Genomic DNA, 20922 nt, shown 5'->3' on the forward strand with positions numbered 1-20922 from the left:
GAAACAATCAAGTTATACAACTTGCCTGCTGTTTAGGAAGGCTCCTTTTGACTCTGTTTAGGGTTTTGCGGTTGTAACTCTCACCACCCAGGTGCACTTTAACCGCTCCAGAGTCCAGGGAGTCTGCTGTCATTTGAGGGAACATGTGCAGGGCCTCCTACATGAGAGAGGATGGGGAGTGAGAGACTGCCAGACATGTTCCTCAGAAAACACAAATCAAGAGGAATAACACTGAGTATCACTGAAAGCCAGTGTCACCTGATGTTGGACACTCATGTTGACCCTCCTCAACAGCCTTCGTTTCTGTTCGTTGAGGATACTGTCAATCTTCCTCATGGGTGGGAGATAAAGCTCATCTAAGGACAAAAGGGATTATTACACACATATAAATGCATCTTAGTACCTATTACTAATCAAGTTTTTCACTAGTTAATTTGAAATAGTCCTGCGGTGTGTCAAATCATTTTTTTCAAAGTACAAAAATTTTCATTCAAAAGGGTTATGATTTTTCAAATACTTTTGAAATAAGTCTCTTATGCTCACGAAGGCTTCCTTGTTATCAACATTGAAAACACTTGTGCTGTTTAATATTTTTGTGGAAACTGATACTTTTTTTTCAGGATTCTTTGATGGATGTAAAGAAAGTTCAAAATAACAGAATGAGATGGAAATATTTTCTAACATTAGAGATTTTTTACTGCAACTTTTGATTAATTTATTGCATCCTTACTGAATAAAAGTAATTTCTTTCAAAAGACAAGCAGCAATAATATACATTTAAACACTTATTTAATGAAACTTAATTGAACAGCCTTCAGTAGTCACTGTAGCTTTCCTCTTTTCTCAGCATCTTTTCCTTGTCATTATTCTTCAAGTCTCACCTCATTGTCCTCTCTCTCAACCTCCCTTACTTTATTAACCTCCTTTTTCATTATTCTTTCTATCCCTCTTTCCCTTAATCACCCAACCCTATCCTCCACACAGGCACTTTATATTTAACCAAATTATGTGTGCTCACCGTTGGTGTCCTCCAGAGCTTGGATCATGTCAGGGTCCAGAGCAGTGCTGACCAGCATCTCTACATAACTGCGGAACATTTCTCTCATGGCCCGACTGTTTATCCCACTGCGTGTGGATACTGAGGATGGAACAGATGCAAAACATGTGAAAAAACAAAAGGCCATCACCTGAAAATACTCACACACACTTTAACAACATAGTTTGGCTCCACAGGAAATTCAACATTAGCCCTTTAATATGGATGCTGAATTTAGTTAGTTCACCCAAAAATGAAAATTCTGACATTAATGACTCACCCTCATGTCGTTCCAAACCCATAAGACCTTCGCTCATCTTCGGAACACAAATTAAGATATTTTTGATGAAATCTGAGATATTACTGAACTTGCTTCTGGGTTCTACATCAGAACGCTGGCTCAGTATTGGCCAGCTCCTGCGTCGGCATCATACGCATGTGTCGTGGTGCTCACGTGAACAGCGTCGGCCAATAATGAGCCGGCGTTCTGACATAGAACCTGGTAGCGCTGCACTGTTTACAACGTGATCGGCGTAAGAGACTGACATTGAAGAGAAGAAATAGTTGAATAAATTCGTGTTTTTTTTTTGTTTTGTTTTGCGCGCAAAAAGTATTCTCTCGTCGCTTCATAACATTAAGGTTGAACCACTGTAGTCACATGGACTAGTTTAACTATGTCTTTACTACCTTTCGGGGCCTTGAAAGTTGCAATGTTTAAAAGAGCATCGGATTTCTTTAAAAAATATCTTAATTTGTGTTCCGAAGATGAACAAAGGTCTTACGGGTTTGGGATGACATGATGGTGAGTAATTAAAGACAGAAATTTCATTTTTGGGTGAACTATCCCGTTAAGCAGCTTTTGAGTTCTGGGAGCCAGGACTAACCTTACATAAAAGTACTGTGCTTGTATTAAAGGTAATATCATGGTACTTTGATATATAACAATATTCACATTCAGTATCATGGTTTTAACATGGTACTCCGAAGAATGCCAAAGTACTACCATGTTATACACTACCATTCAAAAGTTTGTAGAATGTAAGATTTTTATTTTATTTTTATTTTTAAAGAAATTAATACTTTATTTAGCAAGGGTGTATTCCATTTTTTTAAAATGACAAATAACTAGCTAAAATCAATAGAGCACAGCGCTATCAACAGCAAGGTCATGGGTCAGGCAAGAACTAACTAACAAACAAACAAATAAATAAATAACGTGCACCCTGAATATAATGCAAGTCGCTTTGGATATAAGCAATGAAATGTAATCCGGAAAAAAACTTCCACAAAATATTAAGCTGTTTTCAACATTGATAATAATAATAAATGTTTCTTGAGCAGCAAATCAGCATAATTGAATGATTTCTGAAGGATCATAAGACACTGAAGACTGGAGTGATGATGCTGAAAATACAGCTTTGACATCACAGGACTATGTTTACCATTTCATATCACTGTTTTTACTGTATTTTTAGTCAAATAAATGCAGCCTGGGTAAGCATTGCAGACTTTTTTCAAAAACGTAAAAAAAAAAAACATTTTGTTACCAACCCCCAACTTTGAGTGTGTAAACTGTAGTGTGTACTGCAGTAACACTGAAAGAAGCTGCTGATATAGCTTTGAATATTTCTGCAACCACACACAAATGGAAACACAGTAAATTGCACACACATAACAAACTCATACACACCTTCATCCTCACTGGGCGGGTCAGGGGAAGAGTCTGAATCAGAGGAAGAGGGCATTTCTTTAAGCCACTTCTTCCTCTTTTTAGGTGGAGGTTCTGCCTTTACTTTCACAGGCCTGCTCCTCGTCCTGTCAACCCTCTTCTCTGCAACTCTCTTCTCCTCTTTGACCCTCCCGCGCTCCACAACTGCTGTTCTCCTCTCTAGCTTCTCTTGAGTTTGTCGCTCTTGGAGCTTCTTTTCCTTCTCTCGCTCTTTCTCTTTTTCTTTCTCCCTCTCCTTCTCTTGTTTTTCCCTTTCCTTCTCTTTTTCTCTTTGTCTCTCTCTCTCCTTCTCTCTCTCGTTCTCTTTTTGTTTTTCCTTTTCTCTCTCTTGTTTTTCCCTTTCCTTCTCTCTTTCCCTTTCCCTTTGTCTCTCTTTTTCTCTTTCTCTTTCTTTTTGTTTCTCCCTCTCTTTTTGCTTTTCAAGTTCTCTCTCCCGCTCCTCTTTTTCTCTCCTAGATTTCTCGATCTGCTCCCTCTCTCGTTCTCGCTCCCTTTCCTTTTCTCTTTCTCTCTCCTTCTCTTTTTCTCTTTGCTCTCGTTGCTTTTTTTCCCGTTGCCTCTCTCTCTCTTTCTCTCTATCCTCTCGTTCCATGCGAGGTGGAGTCAGGCTATGTACAGGTAGTGGCTTAGGGAGAGACTGGCGTCTGGTGGGAAGAAAACACATTCATCTTAGCAATGTTATAATGATTATACTGATATATTATACTGTTATAATGAAAATTCCATAATTTACTCACGCTCACATCATTTCAAACCTGTATACTGTGTTTCTTTGGAATAAATAAATAAATAAATAAAAATTAAAAAATTAAAGCATATCATGCAGGTTGGATGCCAATGTCATTAGTTATTGCATGTCTCAAGATCAAATGTCAAACTCTGTGCCACAATCGCCATATTGATTATCAATTAAATAAATATAAAAATGTTGCTGGTTTCTCACACAAACCTATCGCATGTCTTCAGATGACTTGGAATATGGTGCATTAGATGGGTGGACTACATGTATGGTGCTTTTAAAAAAATGACTGCTTGACAGACATGGCGCCCCTGTATACTGTTATCGAATAAAAACGTGAAGATTCTTTAAAAAAAAAAAAAAAAAAAACAACATTCAGGTTTTGAACACCATGAGGATGAGTAAATCATGACAACTCTTTGAATGACAGTAACTACTGTATTAACTAATATAAGGACCAAAGTACATTCAGAAGGTCATTTAGGGTGAAATTACCTTAGTGTGAGACTGGGCCGATGCCAGGGTTTCCGCGAGCACACTCGGACATAATCCTTTTTATTCACATTCTCCAAGAATTTGACGTATAAGCGCTGATAACGCATCTTTGCATCTCCAAAGTAGCCCAAATACTGCCAAAGAGTGACAGAGGAGTTTACTGTGGTGGTGTAGCATTACATTTTAATGCAAGACATCAAATGAATGCTATCAATGCTTAACAAATAAAAAAAGACACTTACATTACTGGTAGCACAAAACTGTCGCTGTCCATCTTTGATTTCAGGAGCAAACTTCTGCAGCAGAGCTTTCTGGACCCTCCAGATTGGAGGAGGCTCTCGTCCAGTCTGCAGCGCTAGCTGAGAAAAGCCAGGAGAATTGAGAATCAAATTAAGACAAAATCAGCATGAAATGAAAATTATCTCATTATCTCATTTCATCTTTCTTTTTTTTTATATATATATTTTTTTTTGACATCATAATGTTCATCAAAATGACATAACCGGACCTTTCAGTGAAACTATACTAAACTTCTTCAATCATTTAGTCTGCTTAAACCGCGACTCTCCACATTCCTCCAGCAAACTTGCATTCATTTTTAAGGGCAATGCCCACATCTCAAATTCCAATTAATAACTGATGGATAGAGTTCCCACTCTAGATTTATTTATTTTCCACTTTTCCGTTTCACTTGGATGTATGTCACACTATGGAAGAAAAGATCTGCCACTACTTCCGTTTTATTGCAACTTTAAATTTTAAATGGTGGACTATCCCTTTAATATTTACTCACCCTCATGTTGTTCCAAACCTGTATGAGTTTCTTTTTTCTGCGGAACACAAAATAACATATTTTCAAGAATGTTGGTAACTAGACAGTTGACACGGTAGCCATTGACTTCCAAAGTATTTTTTTAAAGTCAATGGCTACCGTCAACTGTCTAGTTACCAACATTGTTGTAAATATGTTATTTTGTGTTCAACAGAACAAAGAAACTCATACAGGTTTGAAACAACATGAGGGTGAGTAAATGATGACAGAATTATTATTTTTTTGGGTGGACTATCCATTTTACGCATCCAAATATTAATTCTACATGCAGAATAGACCTTATTCACAGCAGCGCCAGTTCTGCTGACAAAACACTGCAAAAATATATTTCCAATAAATTTCAGTAGACAAAAAACTCCAGACAACATGAGCAGTGGAAAATTATAAGTGATGAGCCTCATACCTGTCATGGCGCTGCTCTGAATAAGATCTATACTTCTAAAATAAAAAAGCAGAGGATTTTTACCTTAAGAGTACCAATATCTTCAGTGCGCACTACAAATTCATCCCTCTCTCTGAAGATCCCCTCCCCCCCACTCTCGCTGTCATCATCCTCACTCTCTCCCGCGATGGCTGCGTTGGACTGTTTCTTAGCCAGGTGCAGTGAAGTGATCTGAGGCGTCGGGGCATCTTCGGGGGTGGGGGGCGAGGCCGGGGAGGACTGGGGCAGTTCTTCGGGAGGAGGCGGGGAGGGGGATGGTGGGGGTGTAGCAGAGGGGGGCAGCGTGGGTGGAGGCGGAGAGGGAGAGGGGAGAGCAGGTGGAGAGGGGCTGGGAGGCAGGGAATTGTGCAGTAGTGGCTGTTGCTGCTGTAGATTCTCCTCCTCTTCTTGAGATGAAAGAGGGGAGGGGAGAGATAGAGGAGGAGGAGGCAGAGGGGATGGGGAGGAGGAGGTTGGGGGAGAAGGAGAAAGGGACGGAGGAGAAGGAGGTGCAGGAGGAGGCTCAGACGGAGATCCTAAAACAATGGAAGAATTAATATTTCATTGATTTTAATATTTGACTGTAGGTATGCTAATATACTCACTGTCAACCAGCATTTCATTCTCAGGCTCTTCTTCCTCTTCCTGCTTGCTCTCCTCTGTCCTTATCTGATCTACTTCCTCTTTCTCAATTCTGTCTTCTTCCAACTCATCTCCTTCCTCGTCACATTCATTCTGTCTGTATTCCTTCTGCTGTATTTCTTCATGCATCTGCTGCACAGGTTCTTCCTGTTCATCATCCTCGCCTAGAACATGTGCCTCCTCCTGTGGGTTGGGCTGTGAGTGTGAATCCAGTTCCTGTGATGCGTGCATCTCGACCTCAGGTTCAGTGTGTGCGTGCGGGACAGATTCAGGTTGTGGGGGTGGCGGGGGTGTGTTAAGAGAAACTGTCTGTGGAGTGGGAGGCGATGGTGTAGGAGGAGGTGGAATGGCAGCGAGGCTGTGGGGCGTGTCGTAGAGGGCAGAAATGGCTGATGAGATGCTCTTCTGCAGGTCCTGGTTCTTACTGACAGAGTCTTCCTCATCTGAGGAGAATGACGGTAGGGTCTCCAGATTCCTCTTGAGCTCCTCGTCAAGTCTTTTACAGGGGGATGGACAGTTACTGAGACCCAGGCTTCCATTACCCTCATTCTCTCCAAAGGGAGGAGGTGGAGGAGGAGGTGGTTGTGGGGATAATGGGCGAATGCCTCCCTTTACTGAAGAGGAATCTGTGGAAGTGCACCCATCCACAGAGAGGGGCCCAGGCGGATCTTCAGTGCCTGGCTGCTTCTTCCCCGTTTTCAAGAAATCCAGAAAGGAAGTTATGAAACCCGACTTCAGCTCTGAAGATTTCTCCTCCGTCTGAGAGCAAGAGATGCATAGGAATTAAAGAGGCAGAAGATGACGAAATGCAAAAAATATCCAAATAGCATAGAAATGTTTAAGCAGGAGGCAAAAATACAAAATTGGGGCAAGGAAAATAAATATACAACCAGAAAAGAGCTCACAAATAAATAGTAGTAAAATGCACTTTTTTGATTAACATCTTTATATTATATAATCAGTGTAGTCCCACTCTCTTACATTAGGTGTGTCTAGAGGGAGGTAAAACACCTTACTGAACAGCAGGGTGGTTGATGACGAAGAGGAATCTGGAGACCCTACCGTCATATGAATCCGTAACCTTAGCAACAGCCACCCTAGCAACAGCGCTCTCCTTTTCTTTTATTGCATTTTTTAAGAACTCAGTCATCAGGGTGGCCTGCCAATCATCTTAGTCTATGTACTCTGCTCCCTCTAGTGGCAAAGTGAATACACTGAGAGTGAATACGCTTCCTCAGTAAAATAAACGAGGTTAAAGAAATTCTAATTAATTGTTTGTATAATGTGTCCTTTGGTCAAAATATGAGTGGTTTGTTGTCTTCTGTCAGAACTACACATGGACATTGGATCAAGAATAAAAATGAATGAAAGTCTTACTGAGCCAGAGAGTTTCTGCATGGTGGCCCAGGCCTCTGGGGTCATTTGGTCATCCATGTCTCCCTCCCAGGACATCTGCAGATAAATAAAACAAACATTGTATATACAGAACATGCACATTTCTACACATAACACCCTAGACTGGCCCTTCTTTCCTGAGGCTACCTGTTACGGTGTCAACAGGGGATATTTCATAAGTGCAATTTAAACATATGGAGGAGGGAATAATTTGATAAAGGCTGTAAAATGTTGGCAAGTAATTGAATCATCATGTTTAGGAACATGGTTTTCATAATGTAACAGCAGGTGTTTGCTTAAACTATTTAGGACAAAACATTTGTGAATTTGACATGTATAGTTTTCTTTCCCACCCCCCAAATTATTTCATCATCTATATATTTCAGTATTTGGAAAGAATTTCTCAAGTTACTGATCATCTCATCATAGATGAGCTTGTTCAATAAGTGACTTTCCTTTTGCATTTGCATAAATCATAATTTATTTCACATGCTGCTTCCCACCAATCCGCTCTACTGCTGATTAATACTGTCTAACAGTGCTGTGTAATGCTAAGACAAATGACTATTAATATGCTTGTCCACTAAAGTCCACTAAAAATGTTTAACTAAAAAGTTAGAACTAATAAGAACAAATTTAGCAAACCATTTTTATATAGTAAAATTAATCTATCACAGCTGCCAACAATCTGGCCTGGCAGGTCTTCCACATATTTGACCTCTTCCAACTGCACCTCCTCCATTAAACTTTGCTCTAAATCTGTAGATCATTTGAGTATATCAAAAAGACCCAATATGAACTAGTACATGGTTTGTCATGTTTTTGGTCACAAAGACGTCAAGTGTATGCAAAACAGACCTTTCTAAAGATTAGGAAAGGATACAGTTATTGCAATAAATAATTTACTAAACTGCAAAATCACGCAATTGCCATTTGCCCTAAATTTTACATTGAACAATGAACATCTGGAGTTATTAAAACATTTTCTGTTAAATTTCAACATTTATTAAACATTTTAGCAAGCTGAGACTCACCTCTTGGGGTTTCTGCTTCATCTTTTCCTGACCACAGCTCATATCATTTCTGTTCATGTCAATTCTGTTTAGATCCACACTGGTAGTGGGCCCTGGGCTCAAACCAAGAGATGGTGCAGATCCTACCGAACCATCAGACAAAACTGGATCTGTACTAGACAGGGAGTCTGTCCTCAGGAGGGAATCAGATGAAGGCATGGAGGGAATAGGGAGCTTAATCTGGTAGGAAAAAATTAAGTTATATTTTTACATAAAAGCTATTTCTTGAATGAATACGTAATTTAGGTTTGTGGGAATGATGGATCGATGAAACTGTAACAAATGTAATTTATATCTTATTGGTGCAAATTGTAAAATTTAACTTACTTTGATTGGTTTGATGGGTTCTTGGTATTGTTGCTGAGGCTGATGCTGTGCAAGTTGTTGTTGATGTTGCTGTTGATGATGAAGCTGTTGTACATGTAGGTGCTGCTGTTGGTGCATATGTTGTGGTTGGTGCTGCTGCTGCTGTTGTTGCTGTAGATGTTGGTGCATGTGCTGTTGTAACTGTGGTTGATGATGGAGGTGAGGAGGTTGTTGATGGTAGTTCTGCCCCTTGTTCATGTCTCTGTGCATTTCTAACATTTGATCATCTTTCCTTCCACGCCCTCTTCCTCGACCACGGCCCCTTCTAGTCTCTCCACCGGGTCCTATCATGTTCCTGCAATATGGAGGCTCAGGAAGAGGGCGAATACGTGGCCTACCTCTGGGTCTTGGTGGACCCTCACGTTTAGGTTTGGTGGGTTTCCTCCCCCTTTTCTTTGGAGCATCATGTGGGAGCAGCTGTGGAGGAGGTCCAAGGGATGGGTACCCTGAAGGGTGACAGAAATCTAAATCACCCATCAAGGGGCTTAAACTGCCAACTCCTGAACCACTTCCAGATTTTCTGCAACTGGAAACGAGATCAGGAAGCAAGTCCGGGAGACGTCTGCTGTTTAAGCGGATGTCGGCTGGAACGTCTGCTTTATCCTCATCATCCTCAAACTCATATTCTTGAGCATAGTTCTTCTTAGCCTGTGATTGCACGTTAGGGTCTTTCCTCTGTTTAAGGAGGTGAAATGAGCTTGTTTTCAAAAGTTTTTTAGGTCTAGAAGAGCAAAAGATTGGTGAGGTGAGTCCCCCTGTGCCAGGACCACTACCTACACCAGAAGAGCCCATCATTTTGTTTCCAGTTCCGTCCACAACGTGTCCCGTGCTACCCATCCCAAGGCCTGGGCCCTGAGACTGAATTAAGCCCAGTTGTTCTGTGTTTACAGTGGATGGGAGTTCATGGGATTTCAAGGGGTCCAAATCTAAGTGCATAGTACCATTGCCAGATTCAGACAAACTGTGACAATACTGCCCATAACCCTGATCACCATGGTGACCCATCATGTCATATGCACCCCCTCCACCACCTGTAGTTTTAACTGCATCCATTCCATCTTGTACTGTTCCATGTGCCTCTGGCACACCATCTTGACCTCCTTGTCCTGCACTTCCACCTCCCCCAGCACAGCTTGCCTTGTAGTCCTCAGAACAGAACATATCCTCCATCCCTGGAAAAAAGGATCGATCCTCATCTTGGAGAAGAGAATCTGGGAAACAAATAGATGTCAGTGGCACAAACCGTTGTTGCTGTTCTTGGCTCTGACCCTGGCTCTGAGCTGTTTTCCCCACAGGACTGCCAGTGTCATATTGATGCTCTTTGAGCTGATCTAGCTGTGGCTGTGAGAGCTGGGACTCTTGTTCCCTGGGCTGGGATTGGGGCTGTGGTGGTCCAGAAGCTGGTTGCATGTGGTGAGGGTGCTGGTGAGGGTGTTGATGGTGAGAGTGTGTCTGTGGCTGATGGTGGGCATGAGGGGGTGGATGGTGTGAAGCCATATGGTGCAAATGAGAGGGAGTTGACATGCTCAAATCAGGCTCAGACAAGAAATCATGAAGCTCTGTTGATGGTTGTTGAGGGTGGTGGGACTGATGGTGTGTGGACATCCTATGTTGTTGCTGTTGTCTGTGATGATCAGCAGTGCTCCCATCTCCTGCACCAACTCTATCAGAGGGCCCTGTCCCTTCTCGACTATTTGTCCTGGAGAGAGATCTCTCTAGCATGTCTAATGGTGAAACAGAATTCTGACTTGACTGGCTTTGGTTTCGCTGAGCCTCACGGCCATAGTGGACCTCCATAGTTTGGGACTGGAGCTGGAGTTGAAGTTGAGAAGCCTGTGGCTGAGTGTCTACTCCACCAGAGCCACCAGTACCCAATCCCCCAGTTGGTCCAAGCATCGCCTGCTGACTCATTGGGTGTTGTTGTTGCTGTGAAGGAGCCTGTTGGTTGTCCATCTTGTTTCGAGTGGTATGGGAAAGGACAGATTGCAGAAGGTGAGCCTGTGTGTTTTGATGAGCAGGGTCAGGTGGAGAATCCATTAGTCCAAGGGAGGACTGGGTCTGTCGCTGCTGCAAGTCTGGAGTTTTTCGCAGGTAGGGTAATTCTGGAGGATCCTGAGCTTTCTTAAGATCCATATGTGAGTGGGACATTGAATGGGGATGAGAGTGCTGTGAATGCTGAGGGTGATGTTGATGTGTTTGATGAGTGTAAGGGTCTCCTCTGCCATAGTGGACCACTGAACCAAGGGAGTCATGTTGACCATGGGAATGAGTGTGTGACAAAGAATCAACTGCACCTCGACCTCCATTTGCACCAGCTACAGATAGCACTCTATCAGTCTTAGTCTGTTGTTGCTTTTTCAGCGACATCTCCAACTGGTTCTCTAAACCTGTGCCGGGACCACAAGAGCCTGCAGCAACTGAAGCCACACTGTTGGTCGTATTATTGGTCCGAATGACACTCTGTAGATGATAACGTTCCTCAGATGCCTTGTTCAGTTCATAAGCTGAGAGAGACTTTCCTCCATCTCTACTCTGGGAAATGGACTGGGGCTGTGGTTGTTGTGAGGCTACTTGCTGAGCTTGTTGAGAATGATGCTGGGAGGGATTGGGTGCTGGACTCTGTGAGTGCAATAAGTGCTGAATCAAAAAGTCATCCTCATCTTCTTCATCCTCTTCTTGAGATCTTTCTACCCCGAGCATATCAGAATCAGACTTAGATTTTGGCGGCGTTGCATGATAAGACTGTGTTTGTTGGGGTGGCACCCTTGTGTCTGAGTATCCTTGTGGAGAAGACAGGAATGCTGGGGAGAGAACTGAGGATAGGTACTTGTTGCCCCCATTTCCTCCAGGTGATTGTGCAGGGCGAGTTGGGGCTGGGGAGTGCAGACCTGGGCGTACTATTCCAGAATTACTTGAGGGTGAAGGGCTGGAATCTGGGAGGTGGTATGATCCTGTGCCACTTGCTACACTAGTGCTACCACACACTGAACCACCCCCCACACTTCCTGAACTACCTGCTCCTGATCCAGTGGTACTGCTTGTTGTACCGGTACCACCTCCAGACACCATTAGGGCAGGTGAATGTCCTGTACCACCATAGCCCAGTGAAGGACTTCCTGCTCCTCCAAGAGATGGTGGCAAAGAACCATATCCTGAATCAGAGCCATAGACCACCTCAGCTGAAAATGAACGCCCTGTTGCTCCAAGGCTTCCATAAGCTTTTCCTGATCCCCCGAGGCTGGAACCAAGATCCTGGGTCTGCGGAGAACTGAATCCCCCATATGGCTGGGGCAAGTGAGAAGGGGGTGGCTGGCTTGGTGAATATGACTGTTGCTGTGGCGGGGTTTGACCAGGAAGGCCAGCAGTTGGTTTGACAGGAGCAACAGGAGAGCCGTATGTGGACAGGCAAGGTTTGGGTGGCTGCTGCTGTGTGGCAGAGGATGACACTGTGGGAGGTGGAGGTGGCGGGGGTTGTGGTGCTGACTGAGGTGGTGGTTGCTGCCTTGAGGGTGCAGCAGAGGTACTGGATGAGACATTAGGATTAGAAGCAGAGGAGGAAGAAGAGGAGGTGGAAGAAGCGGAAGGAGGAGTGTGAGGGGTTCGAGATGAGGAAGAGCCAGAGGAAGAGTAGCCACTACTTGAGCTGGAACTCTTTCCTGTTTTCCCTATACCACCACCCGAGCCAGCTGAGGAGGAGACTGAGGAGGAGGTGTAAGGGGGCTGGATGATAGGACGGTAAACTTGCTCTGATCGGGGAGAGGGTTTGGGGTCAGATGATGGACTCTGCTCACCCAGTGGACTACAGTTTATGGAGGAGCCATGCCGATGATGGGGTATCTGTTGGTATCCTGATGCACCACAACTAAGATAGTGATGTAGGGGATGAGGTGTAGAAGAGGAAAGTTGAGACTGTCCAGGAGAAGGTCTCTGGTAGTGTTTAATCACACTGTCTTGCCTAGGGATGGCTCTTTCCTGGGACTGTGGCGGTTGAGGAGGTGCAGAAGAAAATACAGAAGAATTGTAGAGCTGAGAGGACTGATCCTGCAGCTGTGAGGAAAGCAGGTTAAATTGATGTGGTAAGTGGCGTGTCGAGGAGGATGCAGGTGCTTGTGGTGGAGGAGCACTAGTGGGCTCTTGTGGCCCTCTATATGAAGCAGTCCCAGTCTGTGAAGACAGAAGACGGTCAAAGCCAAGACTTGACTGAGAGGGTGTTTTAATGTGCAGCAATGGATCATGGGGTGACAGGAGACCGTTGGAAGTAGGACTGAAGGTAGGTGTGTCCTGCAGAGATAATGATGGGGTAACTCCAGGGAAGGAGCGCCCTGAGAAGGATGCAGGGTGCTGATATGCCGACAGAGCAGAGGAAGAGGGAAATGAGCCAGATCCAGGTAGTGCACCAGAAATGAATAGCTCTGCAGGGGCTGGAGTATGCATTGCTACAGCAACAGAGAGGGAAAGCAAAGGAAAAAGAAAAGAAAATTATTCAGCAGTTAATAAGAGGATTCTCTATCTTTCTTTCATCATATATATCTGTGTTCACAATTAGATAATTCTATATTCAATATATCACAGCACTAACCAGTTTGCCAGGAGGGGGTGCGAAATTGAGAGAGAAGGGTAGAGGCAGAGGGGGGTGGCTGAGCACCTCGGGATTCCAAAGCAGAGATCAAGTTCATAACTGAAGCATCTGGTCCTGAGGTACTGGCATGATGTAGTCCAGTATCAAACAACCCTGAGAGCCCTGCGAAAGATGATTATCAAGACAAAGTCTAACACCTGGTCAGAGGATGTCTTTTTTTCCCTACACATCTCAACATCAAGGTAAAGAATGACCTACAATACTGTGCAGAGGTCAGTATGGTGTTAAATCAAATCAAAGATTTTTTTTTGGAGGAACTTTTTCCAGTAATTAACTATTAACAATTTTGTAGACCTTACCTAAGCTCCTTCCTGCACCCCATGCCCCACCCTGTCCAGAGGTTCCTGGATGATGATTTGTTGCATATCCTTGTAGGGGGTGTGGTGTGGCATAAGGCTGACGGTGGAGGAGTTCTGAGTCTGGATGGGAGGATCTGGAGCTCCCATAAACCAAACTGAATAACAGAGGATTCAAAAAGAGGTAATTGACAGAGGGAATGGTACTGAAAGTGACATGATAACAGCAATTGTTTAGATACATTTTTATGCATAATTTAAATTTGGGTCCCTCACACAACCTTGTTCTCTTCCTTTACTTTTTTATGTATATAGTATGCCCCGGACAATTAAATATTTATACTGTAAATGAGACTTTAGTGCTCAAACATTTCAATGTTTTTCCCCCAAAAATGTCATGTAGTATTTTAAATTGAGCATTATAACACTCATATGATCTAATTTTTGAATAAATCAAAATTGAATAGATTCAATTCAAGACAAAACTGTAAATAAAAGGTAATTTTCTATGGTTAAATTATACAAACATTAATATTCATAATCTTGCATAATAATAAACTAACAGTATAATATTACTGTTAATTTTGTAATAACTATATATTGTTAATCATATACATGTTTAATCTCTCCAGGATGCAGAGAAAATACAAAAAGAAAAAGTACATGGAAATAATTTTGCAAATGTCATTGATTTGGATCACTGACTATTGTTTTTCTCTTTTAAAAAAAACATTCTTCATTTATAGGCATTTGGTCAATATCTCATACATTATAAAATAAAGGGTTTAATTATTAAATTGTACTAAACTATTTATCTAATTATTCACTAATTATTTAATTCTCTAATTAGCCAAATTAATATACAATCTAACTATGACATCACTTTTTGCTGCAGTCTTTTTCAAACTTGATCAAACATCAACCACTCATGTTTTCTTCATTTACATGTCATTTTGGAGAACTAACCAAACAATAACTTATTGTATTGTATCAAAAATCTCCTGTGTGACATTGGGACAGATTTTACTGTTCCCCCTCTCTTCGGGCAGTGAAAAAGTCTGTTGGGCTCTAGACTCTTACTAAATCTCCGTACAGAGTATCAGATGACCCAGCTTGGCATTATTATCCCTCTCACACTATAGCCCCACACAAAGATTAGCTCTTTAATCAGCCTACTCACTTCCATATCCTCCCTCTCCCTAAAAGCTCGCTGGATCTGATTTTGCCAAATTATCAACAATCATCACACCATATAAAAGAGTGTTCTCAATATTGTTTACTCAATATTGTTGCAAGTCTTGAAATCTAAAACAAGACCATTTTTTAAATCATTTTTGTACCTTTTACCACTGCTATGCTTCACGACGTGCAGCTCAGAATTCTGATTGGCCACTCTGCCTGTTGCCAGCCAATCAACTGTCTTTTGCAGTCTTTGCAGACTGTCTCTGTTGTTCTCTTTCATAGAGAGTGGCCAGTTCAGTTGACAATGGCGGTTAGGATGTTGCTGAGGTAAGACACAGAGCGCTCATTGATAAAAGCTCTCCACTGACTGAATTGCCTTGGTAACCCCCTCCCTTCCATCCTCAACAGGCTCTTAGTGTGAGTACAGCTCAGTTAGTCTAGATCCCTCTCACTTTGAGACCAGAGTGGGAAGCCACAGACACCACATACTGAGTGAGCGCGTGGTGAGGGGGTGGGTGTCATTCAACAGAAGCGGTAGAGTGGACCAGAAAATCTATTTTAAATCCTATTAAAGAAAGACCTTATTCAAATCTTGTAGTGTAGAATTCAAGAATTACCTAAATAAATCTGTACAATCTGTATGCACAGTCTCTCATTAAATACTTCACAATTCAATCCAGATAGGATGCAAGAATCGATTTATATTGTCATTCTCCATTAAATAGACTCCTGGTCTCAATATAGTCACTGCAATACTTGTGTCTCCCAAAAGACCTTAATATATGTGACAAAGACAACTGATGTCCATCCTGAGGGGGTTTCATCTGGGAGCATGTCCATCTCTTTTAAAAACACCCTCATCTTAGAAAGCACAAGACTTGTGTAATTAACTGGATAAAAGCTCTAATGAACTGGGTTAAACATTTAAATGTATGAGTGAGAGCGCACATTCTTGCTGCCAACTGCTTCACTGATTGCACCTCTGGCATAATACACAATATACAGTGCTGTGATGAAAGTACCCTTATGATGTTTTGATACATTGCTGCTTCTGTTTGATTTTCTGAAATTAATTTGTGGATTCCTTTCAGGTCATGCAGAGCAAGGCAAGCATCGTAGATAGGCTGAGTCACTGCTTTAAAAAAAAAAAAAGTCATAGTACAATGCAAAAGTAACACATACCAGCAAAAAGAACTTTGAAAAAATAAGTTAGAAATATGTTGAAGTTATGAACTGGATATGAACAAACAAAAAAAAAACATGATGTGCCCTGACAGGCAGACGTTTCTCCTGCAACTTTATGTCTTAAATAATTAATACACCATAGAATCTGTACTCTCTCTTCAAATGTGAGTATCCATGTACATAAAATAATTATTCTGTGCAACCATAGGCAGCAGTGTGACTTGTAGATGATGCAACCGAGAATTAGACAACAATTGGCTCTTAATCCCAAAGAGGCAGCTCAGAGACGATCAGGGAATAGATGATGAACTTCAGAAGAATTAGGTAAATTGAAGGACATCTTACATACAGTGGGGTCGAAAATTATTAGACATCTTAGTGCACCTATTTTGCTTTTTTAATTAATTATTTCATTACAAATTACATCATCAGCATAACATTGAGTGAGAAGTTAAAAGTACATGCATTATTTCTTATTTGCTTTGTCATCGTTAATTTATAATGGTGACTTTAAAGCATAAGACAGATTTTGTATGGAATATTGCTAGGTTTATTATACATGATTTATCCATGTCAATTATTATTCTAATTATTATTAATTAATGTGTCCTCACAATCTTTCATCTAAAACATAAACTTCCCCTGAGGCATGAGGCATAAAGCCCAATTTATACTTCTGCGTCGAACTTACGCCGTAGCTACGTCGTAGGCTGTGTGTAGCGCGCCTTCGGCGTACCCTGACATGCACCTCTCCAAAAATGTAACAACGCGTCAACTCTACGCGGACGCAAGCGCTGTGATTGGTCTGCTAGGACCGCTCCCTCGGGTTTCACATGCTCCCTCTGCGCGCGTCAACGCGGACAACGACGCAGAAGTATAAATGAAAACCAAAGCGTTGCCTACAGCGTAGAGGCTCCGGCGTAGGTCCGACGCAGAAGTATAAATCAGGCTTAAGGGCTGGGCAATAATTCCTACCTCCAGCAACCAGCAATTCTCACACAATCCAAAAATCCAATCAATTAGTGATAGGCCAACATTTTCTCTCATTCCATAAGCCATTTCACTCACATCACAACAGGGAAGAAAAGCCCATTTCTGTTTCATGTCAACTGTTTCAGCAGGATTGAGCAAAAGTTTGTGCAAAACCTGATGATCATGTAACCATCATCCAGGAAATCTTTATACCGTAACCGTTCCCACACCCAATGTCACAAATGTGCTTTTTAATTAGTGACCTAGAAATAGTGACAAATCATACATTTTCTGTGTAAATATTATGATATTTAGTAATATAAAAAATGTCATTTGTATACATTTGGACCACACTATACTCCAGATGCAATAATTTCATCCTCTCAAACTCTCCTCTCTCACTTTTTTCATCATGCTGGCTTACACCTTCAGTCAATCAATTCATCCTGATAAACGTCTCACCTCCTACTATTGCACCTGTTCTTGAGCTGATTAGCCATAATTTGACAATGAATGGAAAAAGAATAACAGGGAACATGAAAAATAAATAAACAATGGAAGGAACAAGAAAAAAATAAACGAAAAGAAGGGTTAAATTAGAAAGCTTGATTGAATCCACTGTACAAGACTGCTCCTAATTATACAGGCTCTAATTCAACACAGTCCCCCCAACAGGTGCAAAATGTTTGCAGCCTGATGGGGAACTCAGTCATGGCCATTAATCTCCATTAAATCCGTGCAGAGGTGTGTGGTGGATGTTCACAGCCCAAAAAAGGACAGAGGGCCTGGTGAACCTTGCCATCATGGAGAAGAATGCCTTTGTTGGCTTCATAACCTAAATGCAATGTGCAAAAGTCCCGTCAGGCAACAATTGTAGAATTTGATCTGTTTATTCTCATTTAATATTAACGCATGCAACATTTCTTATTACAAATCAATAGAATGCGGTGTCCTACACAGACCCCAGTGTCATTTTGTTTCATTCTATGCTAATTTAACTCTTCTTGGTGTTTCATCATTGCATAATGGCTCCAATGACCTAAAGTGGCGGTCTTACTATCTAATATTCATTCAAAAGCAGAAGCAATTTTTGGAAAACTAGAAGAGAGAATATTGGGTGAAACGAATTTCATTTCATTTTATCCAGTTGATGCTTTCAGCCTCTGCAGCAGCACTACTGAAGCTTGTCCATCATCATAAGCCTGAACTCATTAAGATTCTGGATTCTATCAGTCTGCCTATGAGTCTACAGAGATGCTCGAGTCAGAAACACAATATTAAAGAATCCAACAGAAAATGGAGAAATTCCTTTCCGGACTTGCTATAGGACTAAGAGTCAGCCAGGGATACTGGGTTGCAGTCTTGGTGATGCTACCTGTTACAAAAGCTCAAACCACAACACAGCATGTGTGATCTCAGTCTGAATGGAATTCCGTGTATATACACATAAAAGAGGTTTCCGTGCATTTTGGGATGATTGCCCAAAAGAATAGCCCTATTGTTGTCCTGTCATGTAAGAAAAAAGGACCCACTCCAATAGTGTTACAATGCACAAATGATGAGACTTCTTTTTTGTGTAAATAAAAAAAAGAAAAGAAATGCAACCTACAATGATACATGTTTTTTTGTTTAATCATAATAATTCCCATAGCAGATTCCATTGAAGCACAGAATTCACCAACATTATCATAATTCAAATTTCTTAACATTTCACGACTGACTACATGCAAGCAACGCGAGACAGTAAAGCCACCCAGAATGATTGCACGCGCGATCTGTACGCTGCTAAGATTGATGTGGTTGTCACGGCGACTGATAACGCACGTAGCCGAGTGCCTTTGAACTGTAAGTAGGCCGCGAAAATAGTGCAACACGGTTGAACGACTAAAACAGCGAAAGCACGACAAAGTAATAGTCCCGTTTTCGGGTATGACAATGACAATATCACCACTATTTTAATAATATAATGCAGCACTTCCTGAGCAAGTCTATTTTTACTACAGTCAGACGTAAAACTAAACATGGTAATTGTCAGATCATTTTATTCAGCAGTGTCCCCCAATCCACGTTGCTAATGCTACTATGGATATTTAAATATTTCATCCAATAAGTTTTTATCGGTCACTCTTTCTGTTTGTGAAACCTTTGTGGCTGCAAACACGTTTGCAGTGCGTCTTACGTTTATGTTTACAGTCAGTGTGCACGTCTCGGTCGGTCACGCTGTAATTTCACTGAGGAACACTCGTGTGAACACTACACAATTTTGGTACGATGCCAAAGTGACTACTAACGACAGTATCCTCAACGACAGAGATGGCATTTTTCCGTTAGCTAATAACGATACTAAACAGGCTATGCAAAGTTTGGGTTGTTGTTGTTTTTAATTATGCAATGTCGGAGAGTAGCATATGAGTTAGTAGCGGTTCACATGGCGTTTAATATAGCCTAGCTGCAGTCAGTCTTGTGACATGTGTAACTGAATAATACATGTTGACTGTAAGGAACTTCACTTCTGCACTGAGTAATTTCCCGTTCAGATAAATATGTTATGTATCCATTTTTTTTACCCGTTTAACACAAAATGTATTTTCCTTAATAAACCCCCTATTTTACACAAATACGTTAGCCACAGGGATAAGCTGCATACATACAGTAGCTAGCAAGCATTTCATTCCCAAATATAATGTTATGTGGTTGCTTGTAATCGGTTGCCTCCTAAATAAAGCTTTGTCAACGTGCATTTTGTGCCACGCATTACTCACTACTCTGAATTAGCGTGTATAAGTCCGGCATGCAATGTCCGGTTTGGTGCGCCTCCAAGGCAAAAGGCTTGATTTTTTTTTTCATTTTTGATAATACGCTAGCAAGCTAGCTAGCAACATTATCCCATCCCCCCTCTTTTCGCCCCTCTCCCCCTTTTCTGTCTCAGTCTACCTTCCGTATCACGCATTAACTCTCAATCGCATTCCTTGCATTTTCGAGACACCCCCTCCTCCCTCAGAAATGACAATACTGATGGCTGTACGTGGACCCAGCGACAATATAATGCATGCAAGTGAATGGACATAGCACTGGGAGCGAGAGAGAGTGGGAACATGCATTGCGTCCGTCCGTCCGTCGGCATGGGCATTGTTACAGCCAGCTAAGCATATTTATGCATCCAGTGCATGGAAGTGTACTTGCACAGGCGCCTTACCTTGCCTTCGCCGATCTCTCGTAACTCCATCCCGTTCCAGCGCCCAGATCACCGAATCCTGTGCCAGGATAATTTCTATCCATTAAAGAAGAGACAAGGGATGAAGATGGAGAGATAGACAGGGGGAAGGGGAGGGAGGTATTTCCTAAATTCTAACACACTATCTCTCCCCGTGTCCTTTCCTCTGCGCTCAGTGTCTGTTTATCTCTCCTGTTTCACAAGCAAGTCCTCAAGAATAGGACCAGCACAGAGGGGGAGAGGAATGGAGGGAGGAGAAGGAGGAGGGGGAGATGGAGGATACAGAGGGGAGGCGGGTGAAGTATTACACCAACCACCGCCACCACAAAAAATCCGGTTTCTTCCTCCCCTCCCCTCTTTTGCCCTCTTATATATCTCGATGCCTATTGTCCTTCTTAGCAGAAACAGCAAACGCGGCTGATGCTCTGCATGTCGAATTCTGATGCCATTGCTTGTTACACCCACGAGACATACGACACGTGCTGATTGTACCCTATTTCAGTTGTTCGTATACTGCATTGCCTCAAAAAGGTGAGATAGTAGGCATCTATAAATAGTAGTCTACCGAGGGCGCGTTTTTATTCAGCTGTTGCGCCCCAAATATTTACATCATGGATGTAAATTCCTTTCCTCACCGGGATGGAGGCTCTTCGTCAGAAACAATATTCTTGTTGTGACTGGGTTAATTTAAATCCGCAAAATGTAT

The 20922-nt window shown here is 42.0% G+C and overlaps 1 protein-coding gene across 2 annotated transcripts in view; it reads right to left on the reverse strand.

The window, feature by feature from the left end:
- prr12b (proline rich 12b) overlaps positions 1–20392 on the reverse strand; it is a 22337-nt gene extending 1945 nt beyond the window's left edge. For both annotated transcript variants that reach the window (XR_013822921.1, XM_079888153.1), the window contains exons 1-14: positions 20199–20392; positions 13667–13821; positions 13308–13469; positions 8690–13164; positions 8324–8542; positions 7272–7346; positions 5858–6653; positions 5298–5788; positions 4242–4358; positions 4000–4133; positions 2727–3409; positions 1019–1138; positions 259–356; positions 26–157 (exon numbers count right to left, since the gene is read on the reverse strand). Coding sequence is in view for 1 of the 2 variants with exons in the window: in XM_079888153.1 (XP_079744279.1) it covers positions 26–157; positions 259–356; positions 1019–1138; positions 2727–3409; positions 4000–4133; positions 4242–4358; positions 5298–5788; positions 5858–6653; positions 7272–7346; positions 8324–8542; positions 8690–13164; positions 13308–13469; positions 13667–13821; positions 20199–20281 (7740 nt within the window). In the remaining variant the exon portion in view is untranslated. The remainder of the gene's footprint in view (positions 1–25; positions 158–258; positions 357–1018; positions 1139–2726; positions 3410–3999; positions 4134–4241; positions 4359–5297; positions 5789–5857; positions 6654–7271; positions 7347–8323; positions 8543–8689; positions 13165–13307; positions 13470–13666; positions 13822–20198) is intronic.
- Between the last annotated feature and the right edge of the window lie 530 nt (positions 20393–20922).

This window comes from Squalius cephalus (genome assembly GCF_949319135.1).
Source record: "Squalius cephalus genome assembly, chromosome: 1".
NCBI lineage: Eukaryota > Metazoa > Chordata > Actinopteri > Cypriniformes > Leuciscidae > Squalius > Squalius cephalus.